The 27794-nt window shown below is 42.9% G+C and overlaps 1 protein-coding gene and 1 long non-coding RNA gene across 2 annotated transcripts; both read left to right on the top strand.

The window, feature by feature from the left end:
- The first annotated feature begins 916 nt into the window (after window positions 1-916).
- Window positions 917-22800, top strand: PANX2 (pannexin 2). The gene is made up of 4 exons (XM_059472433.1): window positions 917-1157; window positions 1529-1819; window positions 17726-19177; window positions 21060-22800. Exons 2-4 carry the CDS (start codon window positions 1594-1596, stop codon window positions 21419-21421), a joined length of 2040 nt encoding a protein of 679 aa, XP_059328416.1. The 5' UTR covers window positions 917-1157; window positions 1529-1593; the 3' UTR covers window positions 21422-22800.
- On the top strand, window positions 9837-12013 carry LOC132073397 (uncharacterized). The gene is made up of 2 exons (XR_009418498.1): window positions 9837-11510; window positions 11926-12013. It is a non-coding gene; the product is annotated as an uncharacterized LOC132073397 (long non-coding RNA).
- Window positions 22801-27794: the final 4994 nt, after the last annotated feature.

Below are 27794 nucleotides of genomic sequence, written 5' to 3' on the forward strand. Positions count from 1 at the left end.
TATTTAAGTTTACTTCTGGTTTTTACCTAAGTACTGCTAAATATAAAATCCATAAACAAGAAGCAGGATCTGTGACCTGGAGCTTTTGACACCACGGCTGCAGGCTATGATGCAGCACATATGGCCTCCTTTGATGCTGTGTGGTGTAGCTTTATTCCCAGAGTGTTAATGCGTGCTCCGTTCCCTGCCTGTTCCAGAGCACAGCAAGGTGTGGCCATCTGTGAATACACAGGTCTGGACATCATCAGAGGTTCTGGGTGAAAGCTGCCCTCTGCTTCTAGGCTGTTTTACCAGGTGTGGCCGACACCTTCTTTAAAAGAACAGCATCTGGAAGGGCTTTCTATTGGCAGCACTTAAATCCCTGACGTGCCCGCAGATCCAAGACCTTCAGGGCCCGCTTGGGTGAGGGTTTCCCTTTCCCTCATCACTACCCTCTCTATCCGTCAGCCGCGGGAGCTCCCGCGTACCCGCGACTGAGCTGCCGTGTGCGGGCTCCGGGCAGGAGAAGGGAGGGGCCCCGCGCCCCGTCCTGCCGGGATCACCGTTCCCGGTGCCGCCCGTGTCCCTCCGGCCGTGCCCGGGACCCTCCCGGGGCCGCCGCTGCCCGCCGTGCTCCCGGGCCGCCCGGCGCATGCGCAGTGCCGCGGCCGCGCGGTGGCTCCTGCGGGGACGCGGGCGCCGGGGCCGCCGCGACGTGTTGCGCTCGGAGCCCGCATGGGCTGTGCCGCACTCGCTGCTGCGGCCGCGCCGCTCCCGGCCGCCCTGCTGCGGCCGCGCCCGGCTCCGCAGGCTCCAGCTGTTCGCTGGGATGCCTTAAAGGACCTCTGCCTTCCCGCAGTTCATTTCGGGCTGCTCTTGCCTCCTCCTCCTGCCCACGGCTGCGAGCGAGCCCCTTCTTGAAACTGCTCCGCACGCTATTGCTGCTCGGTGCAGGCGGGCATTTCCATGCGAGCGCCAGGCGCCCGCTGCTGTAACGTGCATCAGCACATCAGCCACCTCCCGCTCCGAGCCCGGAGCGATTTCATTACTTGTCGTGGTGCAGGGACCATTTTTCGGCAGGAAGGTCCAGTGTAAGTTTATTTTCGGCTTCCGCTCTTCTGTACCGCCGTCGGTTTTGTTCAGCATCCCCCGGGAGCCGAGGGAACCGAAGCTGCCAGGTAAATGCCCCCTTCCTTGTCTGCAGCACTTGGGGAGGCGGCTCCGGTCTGCCTGCTTGCATGGCTGCTGCGCCGCTGTTGTACGGCACGGGTTGCGAAGCGGAGGCAGCGCTTATGGCACAGCTGTCACCGGGCATCTCGTGTCGCCGCCCGCCTCTCGTGATTTGGCTCCGCAGGCTGCGGGGAGCGGGGCTGCCGTGCGCCGCACAGCCGCCGCTGCCGCTGCCGCCGGGGTCGCGGCCGCCCCGCCCGCCCCGCGCTGCCCGGGCCGGCGGGGGCTGCGCGCGGGGCCGGGGGAGCGCACGGGGCCGCTGCGGCAGCGCGGCCCGGCCGCGGCCCCGCCGTCACCGCTGTCGGTGTTGTCCCCGCAGGCCGGGCGGGCGCCGCCCGTCCCCGGGGAAGCCCGGCGGCGTGAGGCCGCCCGCCGCCGCTGCTTATGCAACACATCATCGATAACCACCCCGACATGGCCACGGCGCTGCTGGCGGGCGAGAAGCTGAAGGAGCTCATCCTGCCGGGGCAGCAGGATGACAAGGCGGGCGCGCTGGCGGCTCTGCTGCTCCAGCTGAAGCTGGAGCTGCCCTTCGACCGCGTGGTCACCATCGGGACCGTCCTCATCCCCATCCTCCTCGTCACCCTCGTCTTCACCAAGAACTTTGCCGGTAAGGGCGGCAGGACGGGCAGGGTCGTGTGCCAGTGCATGCTGAACGAGACCCTGGTGCTGGGAGATGTCAGCCAGCCCTCGCCGTGGCGGTGGGGACAGCGGCAGGGTGGGGACAGCGGCAGGGTGGGGACAGCGGCAGGGCGGCAGTGCCGCTGCCCCAGAGCCACCTGTGCTCGGGAGGCGCCGCTGCCCCTCGCCGTGGGGGCAGGACAGCGGTGTTGCCTCGCTGGGCAGGGTGGTGCTGTCGCCGTCCAGGCCGATCCCCAACGGGGACAGCTGCTGCCTCTTGCCCTGGCCGGCAGGCGAGGGCTGGGGCGGTGCTGGTGCTGCCCAGCCGCAGGTGAGAGCTGGCGTGGGTGACAGAGCAGGTTAATAATGCTTGAGGTGGATCCTGGACAGGTCCTGAGCTGGACCCTGGCTGATGTCAGGCATTGTCCTGATGTTACTTCTACAGCGTGAGTGTTAACACAGCCTAGCAGGGAGAGGCTGATGCTTTCATGGAGGCTGATACTATATATGGAGCCCCATGCAGTGTGCTGTGCCGGATTGTGGCAGTGGGAAGAAATCACTGGTATCTCTTTTGCTGAGGGTTATCTTGCATAAACTGGTGACTGTCTAAAAAGCCTGGTTTGAATGCCCATCACCACCAGCCTCAGAAGGTCACGTTTTGGTGAGCCTTGAAAATTTCCGATCCAGTGAACTGTTATGGCACCTTTTGGGCCACTAGCACACGTGTAAGCATTGTTTTGCTGTGTGGATTGTAGGCTTGATGAGTGTAGCTGCCAGTGCATGACTGCTTTTAATGTCCCTTGCAGCTCCATACTGAAAATCCATGGGAAATTATTAGTGCTTTAATGTGCAGGACTGACCTGGCAGATCTGGCAGTCCGTAGCTTGTGAGGTGAGAGTTGGCTGTAGTTAACCAGTTTAAACATACCAGAATCAGGCTTTGCATGCTGCTTTGGGATTGACTTCCAGTCCTTAATACTTGTTTTCATTATGAGGTGAATTAAATCACCTAGCAGTATAACTGCTTACAAGTGGAATCTGGAGATTTTTCTTAATTATAGTTAAAACTTTTTTAATCTACCTCATTTTTTTAAAAAATTAGTTTTATAGCTCAAGATCTTCAGCCACAGTTAGTAAGAATCTCATCTTTTGGCTGCTCTTCTGGAGGTATCTTGGAGAAACCATGTTTACAGGGTACATAAAAACTGGCTCTTCATAGCAACTGAAAGACAGGTTTCAAGGTCATCTGTGGGATGCAAAAGTTTTGTGATCACTTCCTCTGCAGAGAACTAAGCTAATGAAAAGGCAATCCTACAGCAGCTCACAGGAGTGCATGCTTACATATATGCTTTCATACTGTTTGAGATGCACAGATTTGAGTACACCTAAAGACAGCCTTGGATGCAGGCAAGGTCTTGCCCCTTTCCTGTGTGTTCTTGAGATAGGGCAGGATTGCTGGCAGAAGCCCCTTGGTGCCTCGCTGCTTGGTCAGACAGCATGCTTGCTCCATGTGAGGAAACCATCTGAGGCTGCAGATCGTAGAGAAGTGTCCAGTCTGAGACTCAGATTTATATAGTGGATGTCCCTGTGTAAACTGTAGTCCACACACATACAGAAGAAACAGGGCCTGTTGAATTTGCTCACATCTGCCTGTACTTCTGCTGTTGAGTTTATTTTGTGCTGTGGAAGACTGTTATCTAGGCTCACAGCTGTGTTCCAGATTTATTTTTCAGAAGGACTAAAGGCAATGTCACTTATGTCTACTTATGGGCTGTGTGTGCTGATTTGACCCAGTCAGATAGATAGATTATCTATCTAGATAGATAGATAGATAATAAGCAGTAGGCTATTGTGTCCTGCCAGGACAAAACTTATAAGATAACACAGAAAACACCTTTACATCTCTGGGAAAACGTGGTGGGATAACGTTCATTCTCTCATATGATGTCATGTTTGTTCAGATGGTCTCAGTTAGAAAAATAATATGGGAAAAAGAAAATGTTATGCAAGAGAATGTAATAGAAAAGGTCTAAGGATCTAATAAAACTAAATAGATAATTTTTAAGCTTAAGTCAAAGAGTTCCAGGTTAATTAATTCATTTCTGCTTCCACAGAGTTCAAGAGCAAAACTTACATTAATTTTAATGTGATCTTAATCAGATGTTGCTCTTTTAATGAAACAGTATTTACTCAGACTTCTTTGCTAAGTCATGCATGTCCAGAGATACTGACCCTGGTAATAACAATAGTTCAGCTGGATTCATGCTTACTACTGATTCTGCAGTTTGTGTTGTTTCACCCATACACTGTCACCAATCTTGAAAAAAATCTAACTTTTTTTTGTTTTGAATACTGCTCCTTCTGTGCAATTTAAATAGTAGCTATGTAAGTACAACCTTTGCTGATGAAATTGAGTAAGGTACCTACTGCCTTTTGGTTGTGAATATCATAAGAGCTTCCCAAACTTTGCTTTGGGCCCTTGTGTGCTTATCTGATACTTGCCATTATTTTTCATTCTGTTTATGATACCCAGTGCAAGCTATGTGAAGATACCATCATGCCACTAAAGTGAAAACAACCCCCTTTTCTGGGGTCTATACCACGTTACTTAATCAGTATTGATAAAGCTGTTGGAACAATGGTGTGTGCACTCGAGACATGAAAAGGTAGTTGTCCAAAAGCAGTGATTTCTCAACACTTTTTTGCTGAGGATTGGAAGAACCCTCATGATCAGTGGATAGAGGAGATCAGAGCCTCTTATCTAGTTTATGTGTGTGCAAAGTGTAGCTGAAAAGTCAAGACCAGCTGTACAGTTTGTGCAACAAGACTGGACAGAATTGGTCAGGCAGGGTGGGTGTCCTGCCCTGGGGATGTGCAGAAGGCTCCCCATCATCATGGAAAGCTGGGAGTCCCCAGGCAGCAATAGCTCTGCTGGGGACAGAGGCTGCAAGAAAGCATGAATGAAAGCAAAGTTCAGCCCTACATCAGAGGACAAAGAAAGAGCATGGTGTTTATTTAAAAGATTGTAATTGACAACCTTAAAAATCATTATGCCTGTAGTATAATATATTGTATACTCTATTTTGCCTGTGGCTGCCTAGTGAATTATGTTGTTTTAGTGCCATGGGCAAAGTCATTGTTTAGGTAAACACATGTGCTCTTCATGTAAGTGATTTATTTGCCCTTGACTTGGAGTGTTCTGATCTTTACATTTCTTTTGAGAAATTTAATGACAAATTACTGTTTTGGTAGCATAAAAGGCAAGACCTAATTGTTTAGCAGATACTGTGCCAATATTGTGAAAAAATCACAGTTCATCTGAGCTTAATGTGTTACAAAAGACTTTAAATTAGATACTGTGCTTTTCTGCTATCATAAAGTCATAGAACGGTTTGGGTCATAAGGTACTTCAAAGATCATATAGTCCAGCTCCCTGCCATGGACATGGGTGCCTTCCATTAGACCAGGCTACTCAAAGCCCTGTCCAGCCTGGCCTTGAACAGTTCCTTGAAGAGATGGGACATCCACAACTTCTATGGACAATCTGTTCTGGTGCCTCACCATCCTCACAGTAAAGAATTTCTTCATTGTGTTCAATCTAAAGCAACCCTTTTCCAGTTTAAAACCATAGTCCTGAGAAACAAGCCCTGCTAAAAGTCTGTCCCCATCATTCTCAAAGCCTCCTTTCAGTGCTGAAAGGCCTCAGTAGGGTCTTCCTGGAACCTTCTCTTTTCCAGGCTGGACAGCTCCAGTTCTCTCAGCCTGTCATAGAAGTTCTCCATCCCTCTGATGAGTTTCATGGTCCCTCTGGTCTCACTGGGGCAGATGTTTCCTGTGCAGAGAGTTTCAGTCCTGCACATGGAGTCTCATGAGGACAGAGGGGAGGGCTCTGAACCTCCTCCGTGTTGTGCAGCCCTGTCTGCTTGGTGTCCTTACAGTGTGGCTCAAGGGGGAAAGAGGGGTTGTCATCCCTGGTGGGCTTTGGCTCTATAAATGAATCTGTAACGTAGCTAAAATGTATTGGGAGATAAGGTTTTGTTTGCATACTTCACTACTACATTGCCATCTGGGGTGCATTTGGGGTGAAATTGAGCTCTCTGCAGGAAGAAGGCAAAGGGCAGACACACTGCTATGGATGTGCTCCTGAAAGTTAAATTCAGACTGCAAAGGAGGCAGTAAGAGCTTGACCATTGATTTCAGTGGGGACAAGAGTTCACTCTGATGGCTGAAGAAGATATGATTCCTGCTCTGGCCCCCACTTCCTAAAGCTTTTCACAGGAGGAAAGAAAGTCATGTAGCTAACCTCCGACAGTGTCATTTCTGAGTCTCCTTAATTTCCTTTGGTTTTCAAGCAAACCAGTGTGATTCCAGAAAGGACACCCCTAGAAAGTTAATTAAAATAAATCTATGAATCTATAAATCTTTTCCATTTTACTAAGCATAAGATCATCATAAAGTCATCTAGGAGCGATATTCAGCTACCCAACACAAAGAAAACCCACATGAGCGCTCACAAAAGAAGAATGAATATTATTTCCCTTTCTAAAACTCAGCCATGAATGGACTTCATATAAAACTAGAATATCCTCTATTTAGAGGTCAATGTATGATGACCTTGAGGATAATAAAGAAAGTTTTTGAGACGTTTTTCTCTCACCTAGTGGATGGAATCTGTATATAATTATGACTTTTCTGGTTTCCTGGAGTGAGGGGGCTATCAGAAGGCAGCGTAGGCTAAAGGATATCTCTCCAATAGTGGTGTCCTTGTTGAGGTAACAGTGCATACAGTGGGTGGTCCCAAGGGAACTTTGGTTTGCTCTGTTTTTGTTTGAAAATTACTGATTTAAAGATAACAACTAATTTTTTATTTAAATATGAGAGCAAATGTGTTTGAAAGAGCACATGGCATAACCCCCATCAGAACAGTGACATAACCCCCACCACACCCTATATATTCTTAGCCATCTTCTGGAGCACTCATGCAGATGTGTATGCAGTTCTTTGCAGAGATCCATGCTTGTATTTGACTCTCTGGAGATTTGATTTCTCATACCAACCTTTTTATTTCCTAGCAGTTAGTTATTCCCGTGCAAACTAGAAGTAAAATACAACCAGTATGAACAGAGAGTTCAGATTTGATAGTACTGCACTGTCCCAGTGTAGGAATAGGTGACTATTCATACTGGTACTGCCTGGTGGTAAAGCAAATTTTATTGCTTGTTACTTTTGTATTTCCATTTTAGCTGCATTGAAGCCTCCTGGATTGTTTCCTTTCCTATGATAAAGGTTTTGGGATTCTTTTTATTGGAAGTGTTTCTTTCTGACCTACGGCAGCCTTATGTTAATATTTAGTGAAAGAAATGGTAATACACCAAATTTAATTACATTTTAGAGGGTAAAGATTTAAGGTACATAGTCCAGCTGTAGTCTGTGTTCGTTTTCAGTTTATAACTTTTTTTAGTTATAAAGTTTCAGTATCTCTTGTCAAGGCATGGTCAGTATGGATATAGATAAACAAGATCAGTCCATCAGCCTTTGCATTTTCACTTCCTTTCCAAAATGCACAGAATGTGGAGCGTTAGACTGCCAGTTTGAGGTGGGTCTGTTTGATGTTCCACGTTTTTTGTCCTTCACTCTCCCTGGTTTTGCCATGGCACCAGTGCACACCAGCTGCAGCCAAGGGTGGGATGCTGCTGGGTCAGCCTGTGCTGTGTCCTCTCCTCCCTGGCTGGCAATGGTGCTACAGCAGCGGGTGGCAGCAGCCTTTGGTGTTGAGTGTCTCCTGGCATTTGCTGCACCTCCAGCACACTGTTCTGTAATCCAGTAGGTTGAGAGACACTTGGTTTTCATGATGTGCTGCTTAGTTCTTTTGTGTCACTTAATGTTTTTAGTGAGTGGTTTAAATATTCCAGTGTTGTGCTGGGTTGAGAAGCAGCCCCATCAATAATGTCTGTGGGAAGTTCTCTCTGTAAGGGACCAGACAGTGGTGGGTTCCAAAGGAGATTACATTACTGGGTTTGTTGTGTTATCTTCACAATATTGAAATATTTTGGTTTCCAAACTGATGTTGTAATGGTACTGCTAAGTCATATCCCTCTTGTACAGTGCCTCACACTTTCTGTTCACAGGGAATTATTCTTTCCATATTGCAGTCATGTTTGCTTTTCCCACCCGAGCTGTTAAATGCTGGTATTTTATTAAAATAAAGCAAAGCATTCATCCAGTTGATTTTTATACTTTAGTCAAAAGCCAAGCTTTGGCATTGGTTTTCATGGTAGGTTCTTAGAACACTGCCTACAAAATACAAAGGAGGTTGCTCAAAAATACTGTATTTCTGTGTCTCTTAGCAGTGGTGTAGTTCAGCCCTCTACCATCCTTCTGCTGGAAAATTTTCATAAGAAAACAATGGAAGGAAACAGTGTTTAATGGCTGAAGTATCAGTTCAAGGTTTTATGGTATATTTTCTGATTTGTAATCATTTGCATAAGCAATGCTTGCATTACTGTGTAATACAGTATATGCATGAGTTCAGTGTCTTTTTCACTTTTCACCCTACAATATGTTTGAAATAGTAGATGTCATATTTTTATATTGTGAGATGGAGTTTTATTTTGTATTTCTGGTCACTTTTCATTTCTATTTGTTTCAGATTCTGTCAGAATAATTACATATGCTTATTTAGGTGACTTACCTAATAGATGGCTTTTGATCTTACTTTCCATTTTTTCTCTCCAACTGCACTTGAAGAAAGTGAAGATGGCATTTTCCCAAGTGACTTTGTTAGTGCTAAGAGTACAGAGCTGGATTGTTCAGTGTATGACAAAGTGATGACACCACTGCAGAAATTGTTCTGAGGTGATATTAGCAAAGAAAAGAGGATTTAGGGAGGGTAGCAGTACCACTTAAGTGCTTTCTTAGCACATGTTTTTTAAAAGGAATACAATGATGCAAGCACCCACAGGCTGGCTGCAGTTTGGCTGTTTGCATTGCTGATGGAACTTTTCCCAAAGGATAAGGGCCCTTTACACACACACAAACTCGAGGTGTGCACAGGATACACTAGCTGGGACTCTGTGAGCTTTGATTGTTTAAAGATTTGCAGTTCCACAGGTGAAGGGTGAATAGAAAGGTATTCTTGAGGAAATGCATGAGCTTTACATCACTCCACTGCAGTTCCTAGGGACTGCAGATATTTTTTCTGTCATAAATTCCATTTCTCAGACCTCATCAACTCACATGCATCATCATTTTTTAATCATGTCTTTAATGACCTGTTTGCATTATTAACCCCTTTATTTTTTCAAGTGTCATATGTGGGAAGAGGTCCAAAACACAGATGAATTTTAGCTTACTGCATACTTTCAGATAACCAACAGATTTGAACAGATGGCAAAAAAAAATTTCTATTTAAGAGCTACCTAATCTATTCACCTTTGACAAAAGGAAGCCTTGTGAATAAATAAAGAGTAAGGTCAAGACTGTTTTTCAAAGCTGAATTATTTGAGGCTCTTTGTTGTCTATAAACTAGATAGAAATCATGCATCCATGATGTAGAGGAAATTTCAGCTTATGTGGTTTCTTACATGTATAAAAGTCTTCAGGAAGAATCTGCATCATCACTGAATTCCTTGGGTCCTCTCAGTATTAAAAATAGCTGCAGTGGACACGCTCAGTACGTGTATATGTTTACAAAAGCTGAATAATTTCACAGTAAACCAGCATAATTCTTGTAGATTCCTTCTTTTCCACATGATACAGGATTTATTCTAAGAAAAACATTGAAATCAGTAAACACATTTTCATCACTGGGGATTTTGTCTCAGGCTTGTATTACACTCTTGCATTTGAATGGATGCAGCTGTTCACTGTGATAGCAGGCACAGTTAGCAAGCTTTGGGGGTTTGTTTGCTTTCCTTCAGTGGCACCAAGCCTGTCATGCAGGCTCAGGTTCATGGAGCAGTGCTGCAGCCAGGTGCTGAGGTGTGTGGTGGGGTTTTTGCAGCTCACAGCTCAGTGACCATTTCTGGAGTTTCAGTTTAATTTTAGTTTTATGATGATGTAATTATTTCACATTTTGAGGTTGAGGTACCTTACCTTCTGTGAGATTGATGTTTTCCTCAGGAGGTCAGGAGCCCTCCACACTGGAATGGCAGAGCCCTTGGGAGCCTCGGGTGGTGGATTGTTCTGTCTCTTCTGTGGTGAATCAAAACAGTTCTGATGCTTCACAAAACCCAATTTCTCTACACATGGAGGAGCCAGTTTTCCAAAAGCAGCAGAGCAGCCATCTCTGGCCTCTAAATACTATGTTATTAACATAATGTTATTACCTAATGAGCTAACTGTTGGTCCTTTTCTTCTTTTTCAATATGAATTTTTCTGGGTGCTGTACTTTATGCCAAGAGGTACTTAATACAAGCCATCTTTTTAATTTCTAGTCATTAAATAATAATAATAATGCAATAGAAAGAACATGCTGTTTCGTCTTGCTTTCTGTGATTGTATTTTGTACTCGACCCATGCTTTAAGAAGCCACCACAGTTCATGTCTCATCAGTTTCACTGGATTTTCATGATTAATTTCATTTCAGCATTTATTCTTGCAGTTCCTTCAGGTGTTACTGCAGTCCACATTATCATCCTCTCTGAGTGCATGTAATTGCTTTGGGGTTCCATCTCTAGAGGGCAATTTTTGACCTCTGCAAAACATTAAAATATTATTTTCACACTTTACTATTTCTCCTATGCAGAAGATCTGTACATCACTGAAATTCCACTCACCTCCTCATGCAAGCACTAAATTTAGAAGTGAACGTTATTCAGATCTCTTTTGTAGGACTGACTGCATGGCTGAATTTCGTTAATTATATTTAGATTAATACATTCCTTTAAATTCAGATCTAACCTTCCCTCAAATCTGGGCACCAATAGTCAGCCACTATAAATAAGCTCTCTTTTCAGTCACTTTACCATGCTGCATGGCCACTACATGGTAGAGGGCAGCTCATGACTGAGGACACATTCCTCTGTAGGAGCAGCCTGAGGGATTTCATCTAAGTGTTTCTGCACCTTCCTCAAAACAGCTGCTGTTTCCAATACACACCAGACAAGCAGGAGTAGGTGTCTGGTTTTCCTGAGTAACCTGGGCAGGTGTACGAAGCCTGAAGCCTCAGATTTCCAGTAAGTGTGAGCACATCAGCTGCTTTTAGAAGAGCCAGAGTCTGTTACATACAGGGAATATGGTTCTGTAAATTTATATATACACTAGGAAAGTGCATTGTTAATTCATTGATTCTACAGATCCAAAATATTTGCAGTTCAAGCAGCAGTTCTGCAAGGCAAAAAGACCCAAATTGGAAATACAGGGAGACCTGCTGCTACCCCTGCACTTCAGTTACCCTTGTGGGTGAGCCATTGCCAATCAATCTTGGAAATTGCTTATCCGCAGCTCACTCTTTATGACTAATCCTTACAGAGTATAGGCAAATAAAACCCAATAGCAGCAGTGGTTTCCTGTCTCATTTTTTTAGGGACTTTCTTTTCAAGATTTTTTTCTTAAACAGGACAAGTGGTTTCAGAGATTGGGCAAAAAAGGCTTTGCTGATCATGGAGAAATTTGTACCTTAGGAAGACTTCATGGGCATGGAACCTCTATTCAGACTGGAAAGAATATTCCCTAAGAAAGGTAAAGGTATTTTCTCTTTATTTCAGTAAAACTAGTAATTTTTAATAATTAGCTTGCTGAGTTAAGGCTTTGTTTGATGGATGTTTTCTCATTCATATGAGTAAAGTCAGTGAGTTCAATAGGACTGTATGACACACAAAATTAATATCAGGGATCCATCCTTACCTTGTACTAATTTCTAGCCTTTAAATATCGTTTAAATAAAGTAGTTAAAATAAGTGAGTTTTTCCTTTTGCTGACAGTTAATTTGGGTATTAGCTAGCATTTGTTAAAATCATTTGAAGCAGAATTACATATTCCTTGTGGACTGTGTGACTGGGATGGAAGACATGTATACTGTTTAGATGATATTTTACTTTCTTAAACTACATTTTCAACCTCAATAACATAAATGTTCTTTATTCGTTTTTTTCAGAGAGAAGAGGATCCAGGACATTTCTTCTTTTCCATTTAAAAATTGCTGAAAAAGTACTAAATAAATTATTTCTGTTTCTAAAAATAAACAGTTTGCCTCCTGCTTTCTTGTGCAATCCTTTTAGTACTCAAGATGAATGAGGCATGTATGCAGATAGCTTCCATGTATGTGCCACAGAGCAGTATGATAAGGAATACCCTTGTTAAATACCAGCATTTATTGCTGAATTCAGGGAGTTTCTAATTTGTTTTGTCTATTAGAAATGTGGGTACTGGGGAGTGATGGTCAGGGAGATTCAGAGATTCTACCTCAATGTTGGATTTCTCCTTGGAGACAAGAGGAGAGGACTGCACAAGGAGTGCTTCAGAGATCCTGGCTGGATTGCCAGCTTACCTGCAGAGGCAGGTTGGGCACAGGGATGAGGATGATTTAGAGCTCTCTCCAAGAGGGCACAGTGCCAGTTGCTAGGAGGCATTAGGCTAGCATGAGTGTGCAGTATATTTACCTCAGAAACTGCAGTTATCAATATCCTTCCCTGATACTTAGCTGGGGTCTCCAGCTCGAGTGTTCAGGCCCTTGTCCAGAGGCTGGAGGTGCAGCCTGTTCACAGCACCTGATCACCAGCTCTGCTGCCTGCGCCCTGGGTGGGGTACTGACAGTCACATGGAATGTTAACTAGATCCTTGAAGAAATCTTCACACAAGAGCATACTTACCTTTGCCTTGAATTAAATTCTTGCCTTGCAAGAATTTTCTTTTTATATTTTTGTATTATATTTTCTCAAAACTGTTTCGTTTTTTTCTGTCTGCTGTTGGAAAATTTTACTGTTTCTTTTGCTTTACGCAATTATTGCGTTGGAATGCTAAATAATGCATTTCAGTGGGAAGATTAATGAAGAGTGATTTCTTTTTCTAGAGTGAATTCTAAAAGCTGGAGGTCACAGGAGGCATATGCAATATTTTATCATGGTTTATATTTTGGCAAATATACTTTATTCCACTGGGAATGTATTAGGTATAAAAAATAATTTGCCCTGTTATGTAGGAGCATATACTGTTTATTATTAATATTTTTTGTAGTGCCTACCAAAGCACTCTAAATGTGTATTTTGCAGCCTGAAAAAAATGGTGTTTAATTCAGGGCCTCTCAAAGAGCACAGTTGAATGTATATTAAGGTATGTGGAGGTTGGGGGACCACTGAAAGGAGGTGGCTGACCTTGGGTTGGGAGTAGTAGGAGTGGCAGTGTGTGCCTGCAGGAAGCCCACAGGCATTTCTCCAAGCCTTTTCTAAAAGCAGCAGACTTGACAGCTCCTAGCTTCAGTACTCTGACACTTCACTCCTTTCCATGCTGTCTGGATTCTTTCTAAAGAGGTGTTTGTGAGCACAACCCCTTCCATTATCCCTCTCCCTACCCTGAGTGTCTTCTGCAGCCATGCACTTTCATTCCCCTGAGATAAGAGTTCTGTGCCACAGCACCTCCCTCAAGTCACTTCTCTCCCTTTCAGAAATGCTGAATATGATGGGATGGGGTGAGATGTTGCAGAATGAGGAATGTGAAAAAACTTATCTGCCAAGGGATTTTAATTTCTCAAGTGGCATAACACAATCAGTTGTATTACACAACTAAGTAATTCTGTGTTGTTTATTTCATCTTGATTGCATGTCTGAAAAATGCAGTCAGATTTCTCTCATACCTTATCCTAGGGGACAGTTCTGCAGATTTCTAGAAGCTACTTAGGTGCATAGTGAGCAGGATAAAATGTATTTATGTGCAATTGTTGAAAACATCTGATATATTGAAAAAAGGGAAATGAAACTTCTTAGTGTGCATGTTTAGGCTTAAGTTAGTATGAAAAAATCATCACATATTACTATCAAAGCCTTTTTTTTAATGTAGTAATTACTAGGAATATATCTTTCAAGGAGCAGAGAGACAGATTATTTTTATGGGCTTTAAACTAGACAACGTTGAGAGGATGACCAATCCACTCAGCCACAATAATGCTCCCTAAGCTTTTAAAAATTTTCTTTACAACACTTCATTGCTGTACACAGTTAAACTGTGGCATCTCAGGAAAAAGCTGTGTTTCATGGTGGCTGGAATGGCTATATGAAAAAGGACCTTCACAAACTGTGTAATTTTCACCATGAAAGAAGAGTATCCGTAGAAACTTTCTATATTTATGAATATAAAGTTAAAAGAAAATGCATTTTGTATATTGCATGATCCAACGCCAGAGCTGTGATTTTAACACCATTGCAATCTTTTTTTAATGCTACTTGCCTATCAGGAGAACACTGTAAAACAAGCAAACAAAAAAAACTGCTGTGTCTTCTTGCCAAGTGCATAAAGCAGAGGTCTCCCAGCTAAGTGAGTTATATGTGTGAGAACAACGTGTTCCTCTGCTGTCCTCATCAGATCTGCATGTCAATATCCAGCTATACATCGCTGCCTTTCATAACAAAATCAGCTTCTGACATGGTGGTTTTCTTTTTCATTAATTAATGATGGACACAGGCTGCAGTAGAGAAGAAACAGTTCCATACCCTGCTGTACCTGGATCAAACACCTTCAGGGTGTTTGTTAAATGCCAGGTTAAATGGTGCCACTGTCTAAGAAGGAACATTCACAAAAACTAACTCAAAACCTGGTGTGGATCCTGCTTGGCAGCCTCTTGTCAGTGCAGAGAGACAGGTTCTTTGTCCAGGCAACAGCTAAATGACTTTGCTTTGAATCACTTCAGAAGGGAATTCCTCTCTTCTCAGTTGTCTGGACCATTTTCTAGGGGAATGAGCTTCTAGGTTTGATGCAATGCTTTGTAAGTCAAGTCCTGCTAAATATCCCTGTGGAATAACTTTACCAAAATTTATGACATAATCTGGCAGTAATTATAGGTGAAAGATAATGCTTAGAGAGGTTGTGGCAGCCCCATCCCTGGAAGTGTTCAAGGCCAGGCTGGGTGGGGTTTTGAGTAGCCTGGTCTAGTGGAAGGTGTCCCTGCCCATGGCAGGGGGATTGGGACTAAATGATCTTTAAGATCCCTTCCAGCCCAAACCAGTCTGTGATTCTATGATTCTATATTAGAAAATACCATCTGAATAAAATTATGTTGGAACCCCACTGCTCTCACTGCAATCAGTTAACAGAAGTCCCACTGGCTCTACCGAGGATTTGTTTTTATCTGAAGAGTCTTGGGATTTACATGTTGTACAATGAAAATCATGCCAATTTTGCAAATATGCAAAGAAAATACTAGACTAGTAGCAACAAGGTACAAAACATTGAGTAAGAGTGGGACACCATGCTCAGCTGGCCAAATAAATTAGAGATCTTTTACAACCTCACAGACAATTAGGTCAGATAAAAACAATTTGAACAGAGGAAAAGAGAGCAAATTCCTCTCAAGTGGCGTTTGCTTTTCCTACTGTTTGGGACAGCTTCACTTTGTAGCCTGCAATGCAGCTGGTCTGTCCAAACTCAAGTTCTGAAGCTCTTTAGACTTTTTTCACCAAAGCAGTGGCAGTGGATGGAGTGCAGTTAGTCTATCAGTGATCTGTCCAATCTAATTGTAAAATATTAAGACATTTTTGTTTTGTTTGTTTGTTTGTTTGTTTGTTTGTTTTAAAGGAAAAAGATATTGGATTGTTGCTGTATATATATACAATTTTGGCAAAGGTCATCCTAGCTTTTGGGTCTCAGTGAAGAGAACTGAAAGAACTAATCAGTTTATTTTATACCAGTAACTGATGCAGGAATCAAAAAATAGTCCTTATGGCTGATTTGTAGCAATACTTGCTGCTGTTTTCCCAAGTATTTGTGATGTTGAGACCTGGGAGAAATGAACTCATGTCTGCCAAAGAAAACATGGTTTCATATTGGAAAGTTCTACTGGGCTTAGGGATACCCAATTCAAAAAAATTCTGCTTATGAGAAACATAGCATTCTGCTTTGCCTTTTTTTTCCCCATGGGAACATTTTTACATGTTCTGTTTGGTCTCCTGGAGAATTCTACAAGTCTTTGACAGTAGGAGATTAATTTTTTTGTATGCATTCCTTCATGGGTAGGGTTGGGAGGCTGCGTAATTATGAAACCAAGGGAGTCAATGAGCATTTTTCATGTTACATATGGCTGTAAGTACACAAAAATAGTCTAAATTAAAGGGCTTTAATCCATCCTCTGAGACTGAAGTTAGCTCATTTTAAAATAGTCTTCAAAAACGATATTAAAGTATTTGCAGGGCATGCTCACTTTACATGCTGTCTTGAGTAGCAGCATTTATTCTGCCAACTCTGTTTAAGTTGGTAGTATTAATTCTCTCTAGGTCACAGAAGAGGTTTGTACCTCGACACCAAAGAACTAACTTTAGCTGTGCTCACATGTGAAAAGTAACTGGTCAAGTAGGAGTCATTTGTTAAGCCAAAGATTAGTGGGATTTGCCTGTCTATTAATTTTTAATATTCTATTTGTTGTTGTCAATATAAATTTTTTTTTCATTTTTATTATTAAGAGAACAGTGTCACCATGCTCTTCCAGGGAGCTCTTCTTGATCTGGATTGTAAACTTTATTCAGAGCCAGAGCAGGCTTGGTGTTCTTGAGCAATTCTCAAGTCAAGAGAGCATGCCTTTTCCTATGGGCCTCATTCTGGGAAGTTTTTTAAAGGTGTACCAGAACACTCTAAAATATATTCTCTTTGTTCTACCTGTCAAAACATGAAAACATGGTCTTCCTCTTTGAATAGGACGTCTTCATAATGGTCGTTGTTCTTTGGGGAATTAATGCTGCTTTACATTTCACAAGTTTTTTCTCTCTTTCATGTATTGCTAGAAAAAAATGATCATGTAAGAACATAATTTATCTACTGGGTCAGGACCTTTATCTCAACATTCTGATGATGATGGTAAAATACAAATGTTTAGAAGGAGTGTTAAAATAGACAAGTAGGTGGTGTAATTTCCTTTGACAAACCCTTTCTGTCCTCCAGCAGACTATGACTGAAATATTTCCTGAGAGAAAAATTGCATCACTGTGAATTTACTAATCCTTGCTATACTTTCTCTCCTATTACTTTGTCTGATTTCTTTCTTGATCCCCAGTATCTGTTTCTTCCGTAATACAGTCTGAGGGCAAGTTGCATTTAATCACACATTGTGTAAAAATATCAAAGTTACAGTTTCAAATGTAGACTTTAATTTTCATACCAATGAATAGTTGACACACTAGATTCTGTCCTGGTCAGTCACATTTTTATTCAAGAATATTAGCTGAGAGGGATACAGTTGACTAAATCTTTGTATGTCTTGATTTTCATTTTTTTTTCTCTCATATCAAATGAGTTGACTTTGTTAATAATTATTAAAAACATTACCTTAAGCTACATCTAACTTATTTCTGTATAGAAGAATTCTTAGCTGGGATAAACCTTAAATTTCATATAATTTTCAGCATTTGCATGGAACATCCTCAGCTACTGGCTTTGTAGTGAATATCAGGTCTTTTAGCTTTACAGAGTTCACGTCACAGTTGCTCAGGATATTGTTTTCAGAGAAGTCATTAAACCAAAATATGTATTTCTTGCTGACATTTCTGACTCAGGGTCATTCTAAAACTTTCAGGTAAATAGTTTTGCCATAGGGCTTGTGAGGATGTGTTCAACCTGAGCTGGCTAATGGATGTGGAGGGCTTAATGGTCATGTGAAGATACAGTAAAATAAAATTGATATAATTTGAAATGTTTATTTTCCAGAGCCCCTTTTGTAGGTTAAATGCACAGCAGTGACTTTTCTCTCTGTTATACAGAGGAGCCAATATACTGTTACACACCACACAACTTCACCCGCGATCAAGCCTTGTATGCCAGAGGATATTGTTGGACAGAATTAAAAGATGCCTTGCCAGGAGTTGATGCCAGCCACTGGCCCTCCTTGTTTGAGCATAAGTTCCTACCTTATGCACTGCTGGCTTTTGCTGGGATAATGTACATTCCAGCTCTGGGCTGGGAATTTCTGGCCTCCACTCGACTGACTTCGGAGCTTAATTTTTTGCTTCAGGAGATCGATAACTGCTACCACCGTGCAGCTGAAGGGCGGGCACCAAAAATAGAGAAACAGATTCAGTCCAAAGGCCCAGGGATAACCGAGAGAGAGAAAAGAGAAATCATTGAGAATGCAGAAAAGGAAAAAAGCCCCGAGCAGAACTTGTTTGAGAAATATCTGGAAAGAAGAGGACGAAGTAACTTTTTAGCTAAGCTTTACCTTGCAAGACATCTGTTCATCATCTTTTTAAGCATCATACCAATCACATACTTATCCACCTACTATGCTACACAGAAGCAAAATGAATTTACGTGTGCACTAGGTGAGCCTCCAGACAAAACGAGCAGCTCCAAATTGCACATCAGAGTGAACTGTAAACTGCCATCTGTCCAGCTCCAGCGGATTATTGCTGGTGTGGATATCGTTCTCCTCTGCTTCATGAACTTGATAATCCTCATCAACTTGATTCACCTCTTCATATTCCGCAAGTCTAACTTCATATTTGATAAACTGAACAAAGTCGGAATAAAAACCAAGAAACAGTGGCAGAAGTCCCAGTTTTGTGATATTAATATTTTGGCCATGTTTTGTAATGAAAATAGGGACCACATTAAGTCATTGAACCGTCTGGATTTCATTACAAATGAGAGCGATCTGATGTACGACAACGTGGTGCGCCAGCTGCTCGCGGCGCTGGCCCAGTCCAACCACGACGCCACTCCAACCATGCGGGATTCAGGGATCCAGACCATAGACCCAAGCGTTGATCCAGCAGACATTGATGCCAATGAACAGCTCATCATTAAGAGGCCAAGGAAGAAGATGAAATGGATCCCGACCACCAATCCCCTTCCCCAGCCATTCAAGGAGCAGTTAGCCATCATGAAGGTGGAGAACCACAAGCCTGATAAGCCCAAGCCCGTGCGGAGAAAAACAGCGACCGACAGCCTTATCGCTCCTCTGTTGGAGTCTGCTGCAAAGACCTCACAGCAATCATCCGCTCACAAGAGCGAGCCAAATGCCATCCCAAGCACAAGCAGTGACAAAAAGCACACACGGCACTTTTCCTTGGATGTTCATCCATATATACTCAGTAGCAAAAAACCCAAGCCAGAGGTTCAAGCCATGCCCTCGATGCCTACATCAAAAAGCCAAGAGGGTGGATTTTTAAACCAGGAAGAGAATGTTGTAGTGCATGTTACCTCCTCTCTCAAAGGTACAGTATGCCATAATGCCCATACCACCTCCACAGGCCATAATTTACATAGCAATCTTAAGGAACTCAGAGTTTATTGAAACTGTTTGACCTGCCTTGCTAGATTTGGGGATAGCTGGTAATCTCAAGGTTTGCAGGTCTCAGAAATAGAGATTCTCTCTCTTAAACAACTGTATGGAGGGTAAGGATCATTCCAGGTAGAGATGTACAAAACAGGCTGCAGGCAGTTGGTGTGGGTAATCTTTCAAATGTAAGCAGGTTTTCACAACTACAAATGTGGGCATGCTCTGCCAAGGAAATGAGGAGCATTTGGCTTCCATGATACCCTTCCTGCTCCACCAGCACCTGGCACATTTCAAACCTGCCTTATTTTCAAGTCATACGGAAACTGCCATGGTAGATGACAGTACCCTGAACAGTAACAGCCCCTTAGGGGTGTGTGGGAGACTATTAATGGCACTTAAAGCTGCCTGTGGAAAAAAGATCTCTTGGACTACCAACTTTCAGGGGTTGTCATATGTTTTTCACCCAGAAAATTGAAACTCAGCTTGTTGACATTGTTCTTCACGCACACTTTAAATTGCCCTGTGTGCTATGTGGACCAGAGGATGGATGTTCTGAAGTGTGGGTGCTGGTCAGGGATTCAGGATTTCTGCCTTTCCCTTCCCATGTGGCCTCACAGGAGATGCTCTTTCTGTGCCTCAGTTCCCTGTGGGTCCTGTAAAGCCTGTCCCTTTCCTAACTCAAGGGAGTGTTTCAAAAATATAAGTAATTGCTATGAACTAGGATGATGAGGAAAGCCATTTGAACATTACAAAAAGTGATAGATCAGTAAATAAACTGATAGAGAGATATCTTCTTGTTTATTTTTGTAAGCTACTGACATAAGAAAGAAGCACAATGCAGTTGAAGTTACAGAAAAATCTGTACGTACTTAAAGCAATGGCTCTCATCTCATTACAAGCTAAGACCTCCCTCTGGGCTTCGACAGACTGACCTCTACCGTCACCCCACTGCCCAGCAAAGAAGTGATTTGAGGTATAAAAGTTTCTGTCACTTCCAAATCCCTATGCTCCTTAGAGTCCTCCAACTCCCCAATGTGCATGTGAGCTATTCTACAGCATTCTTTATCCAGTCACCTGCTCTGATTTCAACTCCTCAAAACTTCTGGGGTTTTCTGGTTCAATTACCTTAATCTAAATTAGTACTTGAATATTTTAAGGGCAAAAAATAATTACTGGAGTTTTGAGGCTCTGTGACTCCCTATTCACATTAAAAAATTTCAACTTTGTTTTTGAGTTAGACCTACATTGCAGTCCATCAGGTAAGGCAGACTTATAAATTCTGGAAAGAGACTTCAGTTCATGACAAATTGCTGAGTTCTTTCTAAAGACAAGTGGCTTACAATGTGTAACCACTGGTTTTTCCCATTGAAAATATCAATGCCTTTTGTATTGCATCCTGTGGATTTCAATAGTCATTGCATTTGTCAAAACATTAAATCATACTGTTTAAAAAACACTGACCAGGCTAGGAGGGGAATAAATATACTTTTCAGTTGTTTTGGTATTTTTTTCCTTCATTTTACAAAAATATCATTCACATAAGGAAGCATGAGCATGCATAAAAAAGAGTGAGATTTAGAAACCCCACTTCTTGTTTGTCCTGTTTCCCTGAGCTTACGACCCTGTTGTTTTCAAACAGTCCTGTTTGGATTTCTCAAAGGGTCCCAAGAAAATTCCACTTGGGATCCTCTTCTGATCCCACTGAAATCAGTGGCGAGACTGCCAATGCCTTTTATTGGTTCAGGACACTCCTCGCTGATGGACTGGAATGGTGGGAGACTACCTGTCCTTCATCTGTGTGTTTTGTTCTCTTGTAGACACCCCTCACCCTGCAAAAGAGATCCTGTACTCATCCGAGGCATGCAGAACTGTGCCCGCGGCTGCGGCTTTTGTCACGTGCAACCACAACCACATAGCCACCACTGCTGCTGCCACCAGCGTGGCTCTGAACCAGGTCAAGCCAGAGCCCGCTCCTGCTCTGAGCTGCAACCCAGCCCACCCCTTGCTGCACATCAACACGCTGTACGAGGACCACGAGGAGGAGGTGTCCAGCATGATGGACAATGGCATTCACTCTCCGGCAGAGCCCGGGGAGATGCTCTCCATCCCCACGCCCAAGCAGATCCGGCTGGCGACGTTTGACGAGCCCATGGCCATGGTGAGCTCGGTGGAGTACTGAGGGCAGGCCCGGGAGCGCTGGCCTCGGTCCCTCCCCCAGCAATGCAACTCACTGCATGAGCATGGAGAGTTTTCTCACGGACTATCGCTTCTGGTAATAACACCAAACGGTCTTTCAGGATCACATCATAAGCACTGGCAGTCATTTGCAAAATAGAATAAAGGAAATCTGGTGGAAATAGACCTTTAACACTAAGACAAACCATTAGCTCTAACTCTAAACTATAGCTTCCTGATTGAAATGGAATTAGCACAATTTATGAACATTAAGAGTCTAATGGCATGCCACAGCAATTTTAGTGAGTGTTTAAATCCTTTGCATTCAGAATCACTGATTAAACTTAACATGGAAGTGAGGTATACTTCTTAATGGCAGCAGTTAAATAAGAGTTCTTTTCTAAGCAGGGAGGATTTTTTTTTTTAATTCAGGATTATGAAAAAGTTATATGCAAGCAAAATTTGTGTTTGTTTGTTTATTTAGCTCACTGATGTTGGGCTTGATGAAGACTTAGCTGAAAGGGCCTTACTACCACCAGCATTTAAGTGCAAAAGATTGACACACTCAATCTCTTGCATTTATAAATGAAAATACCTGAATTATGCCCCGCCCTTTAACATGCTTATATGTTTGATGGAAGATGATTAAATTAAGAGTTTATTTTTTTAAATATATTTTACCATGGAAAAAATTACTTTAATAACTTTTCAAACCAGGTGTTACTTTTAACAAAATGTGTAGAAGAGAGTCATTGTAGCTGCTTATTTTTTCATAGTGTATTTATGAACCAGGTTAGAAACTTTCATGGGTGCTTCACTGATACGAACAATCTTACAGGGGTCATTACAAAATATCTTAACAAAATATGAAACCAGCAAACCTGTTTTCAAATAACACACAGTTAAAGAAGTCTATTAATTCAGTTCTACAGATTTGGCTAGTCCTTGATTCAGCAAAAATTAAGGCCATGGATGACACTGAAATGACTCATGTCTAAAACTAAGCACACACTGAAATGGCTTTGCTGGATCTGGGCTCTAGTGAAGGCAGACAATAATGCTGCAGTATGTGCTATCACTGATTCAGTATTTGCCATCCTTGGCTCAAAGCACATCTTCATGCCCATTTTCCTATGATTATGATATGTGTGATCTAATAGAAAACTCTAGTATAACTAAAACGTCTATAAAAGTGTATCATGCAATAACCATTCTCAGCAAAATTATAGTGAAACAAAAAGTGACTGTGTAAAACAATATTCCTAGCTGCATTCAGAATTACAGACTGTGTGTGTTTGCTTCAAAATTATGTATAATGGTAGAAAAAAATATGCAGCACAAATATGGGACTGAAATCTTGAGTTTATTTTTAATTTATTACCTCAGACATGGATATATTATACCAATATTTAATGAAAATAGTACTGAAAATAAATGCCTATTATTCTGAATATTTTAATGTGTACTACTTCCTAGCTTAGTGTTACAACCAACCCCTTAAGCAGGGAAACTGAAGTTCTTGTCAATAGATCCCTTGGGGTGTATTAGAGTAAAATGACACTGAATTACCAGTGTACATTTTTGAGGCAAGTTTATTTTAAAACAAATTGGTAGCACTGGAAAGGAGCCATTTTGTTTCTTCTCTATACAATTATAAAAATATGACAAAGAAAGTATATGAGGACAAGAAAGAAAGAGATGGGAAGGACCAGAGTAGATAGTGGGGAGGAAAGATGTCACTGCTCATGGATCTGCAAAAATACTTGATTGTTGCAATTTTGATGTCCATGGTTGGAGTCGTCAGGGCAGTCTTGATCTGTTGGGGCCAGCACCCAAACAACAAAGAGTTTGACAGCCTATATACATTCAGGTTTATGTGGGAATGCCCCAGTAGTTCCCCCAGGGAGGGGTTTTCTTTGGGGGTCTTTTGATGGTTTGTGGCCCCTTCCAATGACATGGTTGCTTCTTTGGTCCTGTTCCTGACTGCGCCAGCTGTGCCTCCTTAGGCAGGAATAGCTTCAGGCCCCTGTATGAGTGCCCAACACCTGCCCTGGGAGGGAGTTTTATGCTGTCAGCCTTGCTGGGGGAGAAGAAATTGGTATGATGAAAAGCACTACCTCATCTCTGCAGGATGGGCTTCTTAACAGCCTTTTACCTTATCTGGCATAAAAATGCTTTGTTGAAGACATCATTCCCATGTTATGAGGGAAACAACAGCCAAGCTCAACCAGCCCATCCAAGCAAAGTTCAGTCCATCCCACAGCATTACATTTTATGATAAGCAGTATGCAGGACCTGTGATTTACATAATGGAAAACCACCCTTCCCCTTACATTAATTAAATCAGTTGTGCCCACTGCACGGCCTCTTTGGCCTGAACAGCCCAAGCCCATAATGGCAGCAGGGCACAGGTGCTGCCAGCAGGGCAGAGGGTTGGGGACAGCTGGAGGAGCTGGCTGGAGCACCCTGAGCTCTCGGAGCTGAGGGGGGACATGGAGCTCAGTCCTGGGCTGCTGGGAGATGGGACTGCAATGCTCCTGCTGGCTTGTGTCCTTCCAGCCCTGGGCAAAGGCACTGGAGTGACTTTAAATAACAAGTCTGCCCCTGCATAGCCTGGGTCTCATCCCACTCAAGGTACAGGAGTGGAGCATCACCTGTGACAGGATTGCAGGCAAGGTCAGTGCCTGGCCTGGTGGGTTACTGCCAGTCACTCAGAGTCACCTGAAAGCAATGGCTCTTAGCTTCTGGAGACGAGTCAAATGCCCCACTGCAATTTTTTAGATTGATTAAAACCATTATAGTCCAGAACTTGTTAGACCAATAAATAATTAGAAAAAAAGAAAACAGAAAATTGCCATAAGACTGGTTACTAAAAGCAAGGTGAAAGAATAGGACCCTAAGGCCAGTTTTAAAGTGATGTAACTTCCTTATGCCACTGTGCTCTCAATTGTCAGTAGGCAGTGTGCTGAATTTCTTGCTGGCTGCAGCAGCTCAGCTGATGATTTCACAGCTGAAATTGTGGGGGAATCCTTGAGGCTGCCCATTCACTCTCCACTTGGTACAGCTACATAGGTCAGTACTGGTCTGGAGTGATACATACCAGTATATGGAAGTACCAGTATCAGGCAAAGCAGATTTTCTCAAAATCAAGGATCTGCACTTTGTGAAGTGTTTTGAAAGCAGCAAAATTCCATAACTGGAGAGAATTTCATTACATAGAAAATGCAGGGCCAGATTCTCAGGCACGTGCCCTTACTCATCTGATGAGGGTGGTGTTTCCTAGGAAGGGTTGCCCACAGAGGTTCACATGTTGCCTTTTCATTCAAGAGCAGGACTCAAGTCTGTGTGGACAGTGTCCTTCTCTGTGACACTGCTGGTTCCTATTGATTTAGCAGCTGTTGCTGCACTCACAGAAATCAATATCAGACTTGACCTATTTAAAGAAAGAAAGGAAACCATATACCTTCCCTCATCCCTGGGATAAGCTGAACTCAGAGAACAGCCACTTTATTCACCTCTACATGTTGTGTTCCAGCACCAATGCCTTTCACAAGCTGCTGATGCTGGGCACCCAGCTCAGTGTTACCCCAGCCCTGCTTGCTGGGGGCAGGCTGTGGCCCACACCTGGTGTGTCACTGACCAAAGCAGCAGACAGCAAGTGCATCTTGCCTGATGTTGGGGTAAACAATGGATGCAGCCACATAGCAAACACTGCTCTGCTGAACTAAAAGGAAAATTTTAGTGTCCTGCCCACCAAAAGGGACTCATTTAAACTGAATGACCAAAGAGGAGAAAGATGAGATAATGCTGCATTTTTAAAATGTCTGTTCAGCCTGGATTGCATTTACATCTCCATCTGCCTTGCCTCTGCCTAGTGGTTTCAGCTTGACAGATCTGATGACTCACATTCTTCAAGGCTGCTTTCCCTTTTACTTCACAGGAAGCAGGACTGCATGTTGAGAGCACAGAAACCCCTTTCTCCAGGGTACTCTTACTCAGAGTACATTTGACAACCAAAAAGAGAGACAAGTGTGTCAGAAACATCTTTTGAGCTATAATTAGGCAGTATAAACCCAGCAGATCAACCATTTCTGTCTCACAGCAGCTAGAGAAGTGCTTCTGTGGGGACTTTTCTAATGAAATAATGATTTTAGTATTGATGTTACTAATATTTAGCTATACTGAATAAATGTACAGCTACACAAATAAACATTTATATATATCAACTGTACACCTACAAATTCTATATACATGTAAATATGCATCTTGCATAGGAATGTTCATCTTCTGTACTTCACTTTGTAAATAAGCTATTTTTAGTAATTTCTTTTCCCTTCATTTCCCATTATCACATATTAGGCCAGCCCATCTGGTTACATCTTGCTGACTGCACTGGCATTTTCCAGTGCTCAGCCTGCTGGTGAGGATGCTCTGGTGCTGCTGGGCTGATACTGTCAGTGAGTCAGGCCCTGATGGTGGGAGCTGTTCTCTGCATCGTACTTCTGTGACTCCTGACACTAAAACCCAGGTTGGAATTTATCTCTGTGCTGCTGGGGGCACAGTTAGTACAGCTGGCAGTCACTATGCACATCCTTTGTGTCTCCAGCCCCCAAAGCCAGCACTGGACTGGAGGAAGCAAAGCAGAGTGAAGCTCTGTCACTGTCCCAGCCCAGGTTATCGTCTCCATGTGAAGTGCAGCAAGGCTGGAGCTGGCAGGCTGCAGGAGAGGCTGCACCGAGGGAATGGCATCTCCAGCTTGAGGCAAGCTTGGCACTGCCCTCTCAGGCTTACATCAAAGGGAGCACTGATGAAAAGCTAACCCAGAGCATGAGCCCAGGCTGCTAAAGCCACTGACTGAAGGAGAACTGAAGACAGCCTCAAACACACTTGACCTAGCATGGCATAGGGGAAGATTCTTGCCTTTATATCACCATCACAGAAGAGTTTTAATAGGAACAGTGAAAACCATCTTTAGCCTTTCAGTCAGAGGGTTCAAGAAGCTCCAGAAGAGCTCATTCTTATTATCCCTGGCTTACAGTTACACACACTGAAGCACAAGAAAGTAAAACACTTTGTCCCAAAGCTACTCCAGCTGTGTCTAAACTATCTAATCTAAAGCTGACAATATGCCACAGGTAGAGCAGTACCTGCCAGCAAAACCAGGTCAGGATGGTTTTTGGTTCTGCAGGAAAGCTCTCTGAACTCTCCTCCTACTAGAAAAAATTTTTTTTTAATTCATTGTAGAATATTGATCAAGGATTCTTTGTAAAGACTCAACATCTTTTCTCATTAAAATCATTCTGCTAAAATATATGCCACAGAGCATATTGGGAGTTTTTAACAATAATTTTTGAGACATCTTCCAATATTTTCTGGCTTTTAATGATGAATATTTCACTCTGTCTGTAAACAGACAGTAACTAATAGCAAAACATTCTGTGTTCTTTATTTACAAGAAACAAATCTTCAGCTTTTGCTATTCCCCCAGATGTTAGCATTTTTAACTGGTTTATAACATTGTATAAGCAAAAATAATTATGAATGACTGCCACAACATTGAGGATGTCAGGGCTCTGCAGGTCAGAGTCAAGGAAATGCTGGCCTCCCAGTCCTGCTGTCCTCAGTGGTTTTGGATTCTTCTCTTTTTTGAGGCTTCACTGATTTGCTGTTTGTTCACATAATGGATTTGCCTGGTGTCAGTGCCAGCTTCAGCTGAAAGAAGTTGTTGGGCCTCCTGCTGCTCTCGAGAGCAAAGAAGTTTACTGACTCTTGCTCAACTCATTTTGCTTTATAATCACAGGGCTCATAGCAGTCACCAGCCTAGCTTTCCACAAACACATCCAGGGACAGCAAAGACTGCAATAAATCCCTGAAAGAGGAATACATGATTCACCAGCAAAATCTGACATCTTGCGTGAAATGAGACAGAAAACCACCCCACTGCAGATGGGTGCCTGTAAAGAAAAATTACACATTTAGAAGATTATACTAGTTTTTTGCTCTCAGAGCTTTTACAGCATGGCAATAACCCCCTGGCAGTTTACCAGCTCCTGCTCTGGAATAACAAGCCTGTGCCCAGACCCCGAGGCGCACAGCGGAGGAGACAGATGGGTACATTTTGTTGCTGAGGAAAAGAGTTTCTGAGAGCAGTTCAGGAACTTCTTTTGCAAAGTGATGGATGTGTTCATCCATGCAAACTTGGAAAAAGGATGTGCCACAATGGGGGCTAAGAAAACTCTGTACTGTTTGTCCTCTATGTACAGTCCTGCAGAGTTCACATTGACAGATTTATCCTGTTATTGGAAAGGCTTGGACAATATAAAGGAGTGACTAAATGTCCAGAATAAATTAATAGTCAGGAGAAGGGAAGGCTCCAG

This window comes from Ammospiza nelsoni, chromosome 5 (assembly GCF_027579445.1).
Source record: "Ammospiza nelsoni isolate bAmmNel1 chromosome 5, bAmmNel1.pri, whole genome shotgun sequence".
In the NCBI taxonomy this organism is placed as follows: Eukaryota; Metazoa; Chordata; class Aves; order Passeriformes; family Passerellidae; genus Ammospiza; species Ammospiza nelsoni.